Genomic DNA, 6,001 nt, shown 5'->3' on the forward strand with positions numbered 1-6,001 from the left:
ACATACTTGGCTGACCTACCAGTAAAAAAGAGAGCACTCGCTTCGCATCACCTCCATTGTTTTTCTACTCCCCGTCTCCTCCAGCGAAGGAAATGGTTCGCCTAGTTTCGATTTAGCAGCTGAAGGTCCAGCGCCAGTGTGCCTCACGTGAAACATCGCTAAAAGAAATAAAAAAAACGTATGTCACCTAGAAAAATGTACGTACGTACGTTTTTTTTGTTTCCCACTTTTATATATATTTCAAAATTTTGAAAACTATATTCACATTTTTCATTATTTTAAATTTTCCATGAATTCGATTTTGTTCACGAATTCACAAAAATCATGAATTAAAAAATTTCAAATTTTGAAAATGATCTTCAATTTGGAAAATATTCATGAATTCAAAAATTATTCATTAATTCAAAAAATATTTATGAATGCTAAAATAGTTTCTCAGATTTGAAAAATGTTCATAAATTGTAAAACTATTAGGAATTTGAATAAATTACCGTTTTACATAAAATTATAAATTTTAAAAAATATTCTTGAATGCAAAAAAGGTTCACAATTTTAAAAATTATGAATTTAAAAAGTGTTCATAGATACAAAAAAAAATCACATATTGGAAAATATGTTCAACATTTAAAAAAATCATGATTTGAAAACCAATTTGTGAATTTATAATGCTGATGACTTCAAAAAATGTTTGTGAATTTGATAATTTTCATGAATTCAAAAAAATGTTCATAGATTAAAAAAAGTTTGCAAAACCAAAATGTGTGCACAAATTCATAAAATACACTAGAATTTGAAAATAAAGAATACAGAAACAAAAACCAAAAAAATAGAAAAATAACAAATAAAAAACAACACAAAACCCATAAAATCTGGTGGAAAAAATCTTGTCAGAGAAGGTTTACACGGGAATATCTACATGGGTATTAGACAGTAATCAGGAATTATTGTCTTATATGGATTCAGAGCCCATCTATAATTCGACTGATTCAATTAATATGCATAGCTTTCACACTAGAATTTTTCGCATCCTATTAATTGATGTCATTTACTGTGTCAGGTCACGGTTGCACTCTACATGTTTTGCAAGTCATCGTGGTCGGATGACAAAAGGTTGCTGGTTGGAACAATCTTACTCCCTCCGTTCCAAAATAGATAACCCAACTTTATATTAAAGTTAATTCTCTCTCTGTCTCAAAATAAGTGTCTCAAACTTAGTACAACTTTGTACTAGAGTTAGTACAAAGTTGAGACACTTATTTTGGGACGGAGGGAGTACAAAGTTGAGTCATCTATTTTAAAATGGAGAGAGTACTTTTCATCGTGATGGTTATCAGATGCTTCCAGAAGGCTCTACATCTTAAGCGCAGCAGTTTTAATGCACTACGGAAGGCCAGCTCGTCTGAGGTAAACACCGATGTCACACAGGAAGGGCGGCTTGACAACTTTATAGAAAAAGCAAAAGAGGTGGTGTATCCTGGTCCTGGCGGACCAGCTATTTTATGGACATTCCATGTCTCAATGATGATCGTGTTAAAATCATGAAGGAATACTGGGGCCTTAACATCAGCTCAGCTTATGAAGCGATAGAAAGCGCGTTGTCTGGTATGACTAGTTTTCTCTACACCAAAGACGATTGGGTACCCTACCTTGATTTTGAGAATGAGCCAGCAGGGCTCATGCTCCGTCTGCACATACGACTTCTATTTGTTGTTACGTTAGGCACAGTCGTGCTCCTCGTAGTCGTCTTACTAAGGAAAGCATTGGCCAAATACGGTGCAGATGTCATGACTACACTTGTACTGTTGTATGGCACTCTTATTGTCAGCGACCCAATCTCAGACGCGGCCCCGGCACATAGGAACACCGCCAAGTCAGCACGAAGGAATGACGTGGCAGCAGAAAGGCTCGTCTCCACCAATCAGGGGCAAGGGCGCGTCATCTCCAGGCCACCTCGGATCAGGCACCCAAACCGCAGGTTCGTGGGCCCTGAATGGGCGAACGCTACTTAGACTAGCCACAATGGGTAGTAACATAGAGTAGTAACATCGACATGTTACTAGTCTATGTTACTACCTCTATAGTGGGGAGTAACATATGTGTGGTAACATGGAGCACTTCATTTATTAGGCTATAGACACATCTTGCCTTGATATGTGTGATGTTACTACTACTACTAGTAACTAGCTATGTTACCACTTTCCACTCTTTCTTCATTTATTACTTGCCACATCATCTATTTTATCTAGATATGTGTGATGTTACTATCTATGTTACTTCCATTGTGAGTAGTCTTAAGCCGCTGGGCGAGGCTGGTTCGGCATCCAGGAGGATCAGGCATCGGCACGGCACGGCTTTTCTTTTTTTGCTTTTGCTTTCTCCTTTCCCTTCCCACAAGACAAAGTGAAACTCTATAATCTACCTGTGAGTGTGAGAAACTAGATCGAGATCCATCTCCTAACATCGTGGTATCAGATAGCCACCTGCCACCCTCCGCCATCGCCGCCACCACCCTCCGCCACCGCCGCTTCGATCGCCGTCCTGGAAACCCGCAGCCAGAAACAGGCGCGCGACCACCTGCTCGCCACCATGGACCTTGCCCTGAAGGCCTACCTCGACAAGATGAGCGACGAAGCCGCCGCGCGCGCCAACAAACAAGAAGGCGACAACAGCGCCATCCTCCAGGCCTTGGCCACGCAAACGGCGCGGATCGACGCCCTGGTGACTTGGAAGCCGGAGCTGGAGGCGCGATTCGCGCAGCTGGAGCTCTCCGTCGCAGCGCTCCAGGCCGCGTCGCCCTCGACTGCGCCATCCACCGGATCTCCGCCGCATGCGACCCCTCTCATCATCGCGCGCGAGACCCACGGGCAACCAAGCCACGGCGCGCCACTGCACCCCGGGGGATCTCCGACGGTGACTCCCGAGTCACCGGCGGCTTCCCCAGTCACGGGTATGGCCATGATCCTGTCGCAAACCTCATCTCCCTTATCATCTCAAGTACTTGCGTCTATGGGGCAATCACCACCACCGATGACATTCCCTGTGTTTGCCGGTGAAAATCCCCAACTATGGAAGACACCTGCTGAACAATACTTTCAGATGTTCAGTGTTCATGAGTCTTACTGGGTGCCCATGGCAAGTTTGAACTTCTCTGGCCCTGCTGCAATTTGGTTGCAGTCACGGCAACGCAAAATCGCTGGCCTCACTTGGGAATCGTTCGTGGCATTGTTGTGCACTCGATTCGGGTGCGATAAACACCAATTGCTCATCAGACAGTTTTATGCTATCCGTCAGACTAACTCTGTTGCTGAATTCAATTGAGCGTTTCGAGACATTGATGAATCATATGATTTCTTACTCCGAACTGACACATCCTCTCTTCCTTACACGCTTCATCGAGGGACTGAGGTCAGACATCCGAGCCGTGGTACTCATTCAGAGACCGCCGGATTTGGACACAGCCTGTTCGTTGGCGCTGTTGCAAGAAGAAGTTGCAGACGGCGAGGCTGCTATGCGCACTTCATTCAACAGGATGCCCCTGTCGCTCTTTGCTTCAACCAGTAACACAGTCGCTGTCACGCTACAACGACCCAGCACTCCAGCGACGATAGCAGAAGATCACAGAGGTACAGAAGCAGCAAGAGCGCCTACAGATAACAGTAAGATTGCAGCCCTCCGCTCGTTCAGAAGAGCTCGTGGTTTGTGTTTCAAGTGTGGCGAACGGTGGGGCAAGGATCACACGTGTCCCACCACAGTACAGATGCATGTGGTGGAAGAGCTATTGGAACTCTTTGCAACAGAGGAGGTGCTCGATGAAAACAATCGAGAATCATCGGAACTGAACGAAGACAACCTCTGTACAATCTCAAAGCAGGCTGTTGATGGGTCGACTGGACCAGGAGTTATGCAGTTGCACGCATGGATTCAAGGGGAGGAAATGTCGCTGTTAGTTGATTCGGGCAGTTCTTCCTCGTTCGTCGACCGGCATCTCGCAGCCAAATTAAATGGAGTCTGCAAATTACCCAAAGTCTGTAGAGTTAAAGTTGCTGATGGTGTTGTACTGATCTGTGACAGTTTCATACCGCAGTGCCAATGGACATCTCAAGGGGATGAATTTACCACAGATTTCAAGCTTCTTTCACTCGGGGCCTATGATGCTATCTTAGGTATGGATTGGCTCAGGAAGCATAGCCCTATGCATATTGATTGGGAGGCACAACAGATGTCAGTTACAGCTGAAGGAGGTTTGATTGAATTGCAAGCAGTTGCTCGTGATCATCTTTTGATCAATGTGAAGGAAATATGCCCTAAAGGCAATAATAAAGTTATTATTTATTTCTTTATTTCATGATAAATGTTTATTATTCATGCTAAAATTGTATTAACCGAAAACTTAGTACATGTGTGAATACATAGACAAACAAAGTGTCACTAGTATGCCTCTACTAGACTAGCTCGTTGAATCAAAGATGGTTAAGTTTCCTAGCCATAGATATGACTTGTCATTTGATTAACGGGATCACATCATTAGAGAATGATGTGATTGACTTGACCTATTCCGTTAGCTTAGCACTTGATCGTTTAGTATGCTGCTATTGCTTTCTTCATGACTTATACGTGTTCCTATGACTATGAGATTATGCAACTCCCGTTTACCGGAGGAACACTTTGTGTGCTACCAAACGTCACAACGTAACTGGGTGATTATAAAGGTGCTCTACAGGTGTCTCCGAAGGTACTTGTTGAGTTGGCGTATTTCGAGATTAGGATTTGTCACTCCGATTGTCGGAGAGGTATCTCTGGGCCCACTCGGTAATGCACATCACTATAAGCCTTGCAAGCATTGTAACTAATGAGTTAGTTGCGGGATGATGTGTTACGGAACGAGTAAAGAGACTTGCCGGTAGCGAGATTGAACTAGGTATTGAGATACCGATGATCGAATCTCGGGCAAGTAACATACCGATGACAAAGGGAACAACGTATGTTGTTATGCGGTTTGACCGATAAAGATCTTCGTAGAATATGTGGGAGCCAATATGAGCATCCAGGTTCCGCTATTGGTTATTGACCGGAGATGTGTCTTGGTCATGTCTACATAGTTCTCGAACCCGTAGGGTCCGCACGCTTAAAGTTCGATGACGGTTATGTTATGAGTTTATGTGTTTTGATGTACCGAAGGTAGTTCGGAGTCCCGGATGTGATCAAGGACATGACGAGGAGTCTTGAAATGGTCGAGACATAAAGATCGATATATTGGACGACTATATTAGGACACCAGAATGGTTCCGGGTGAGATCGGGATAATACCGGAGCACCGGGAGGTTATCGGAACCCCCTGATACGTCTCCAACGTATCTATAATTTATGAAGCATTCATGCTATTTTATTATCTGTTTTGAATGATTATGGGCTTTATTATACACTTTTATATTACTTTTAGGACTAACCTATTAACCGGAGGCCTAGCCCATATTGCTGTTTTATTGCCTGTTTCAGTATTTCGAAGAAAAGGAATATCAAACGGAGTCCAAACGGAATGAAACCTTCGGCAGCGTGATTTTTAGGAAGAATATGATCCGGGAGACTTGGAGTTCACGTCAGAAGATCCTCGAGGAGGCCAGGAGATAGGAGGGCGCGCCCCCCCTACTGGGCGCGCCCCCTGTCTCCTGGGCCCCTCGAGGCTCCCCCGACTGACTTCTTTCGCCTATATAAGTCCACGTACCCTAAAAACATCGACACAGAAGATAGATCGGGAGTTCCGCCACCGCAAGCCTCTGTAGCCACCAAAAACCTCTCGGGAGCCCGTTCAGGCACCCTGCCGGAGGGGGAACCCATCACCGGTGGCCATCTTCATCATCCCGGCGCTCTCCATGACGAGGAGGGAGTAGTTCACCCTCGGGGCTGAGGGTATGTACCAGTAGCTATGTGTTTGATCTCTCTCTCTCTCTCTCTCTCTCGTGTTCTCGACTTCACACGATCTTGATGTATCGCGAGCTTTGCT

At 44.5% G+C, this 6,001-nt stretch overlaps 1 protein-coding gene across 1 annotated transcript; it reads left to right on the forward strand.

Annotated features, from left to right (window-relative positions):
- The first annotated feature begins 2,385 nt into the window (after window positions 1–2,385).
- Window positions 2,386–4,428, forward strand: LOC120974755 (uncharacterized). Its single transcript, XM_040401162.3, has 2 exons — window positions 2,386–2,947; window positions 3,411–4,428. The coding sequence occupies exons 1-2, from the start codon at window positions 2,587–2,589 to the stop codon at window positions 4,346–4,348; spliced, it is 1,299 nt and encodes a 432-aa protein (XP_040257096.1). The 5' UTR covers window positions 2,386–2,586; the 3' UTR covers window positions 4,349–4,428.
- Window positions 4,429–6,001: the final 1,573 nt, after the last annotated feature.

This window comes from Aegilops tauschii, chromosome 2 (assembly GCF_002575655.3).
Source record: "Aegilops tauschii subsp. strangulata cultivar AL8/78 chromosome 2, Aet v6.0, whole genome shotgun sequence".
Lineage (NCBI taxonomy): Eukaryota > Viridiplantae > Streptophyta > Magnoliopsida > Poales > Poaceae > Aegilops > Aegilops tauschii.

Excerpts from the sequence above, each read along its gene's own strand:
- LOC120974755 (XM_040401162.3), top strand. The coding sequence starts at position 2,587 with ATGGACCTTGCCCTGAAGGCCTACCTCGACAAGATGAGCGACGAAGCC. Across the intron at positions 2,948-3,410 it reads GGCGGCTTCCCCAGTCACGG|ACATCCGAGCCGTGGTACTC; the intron begins GTATGGCCATGA and ends GACTGAGGTCAG.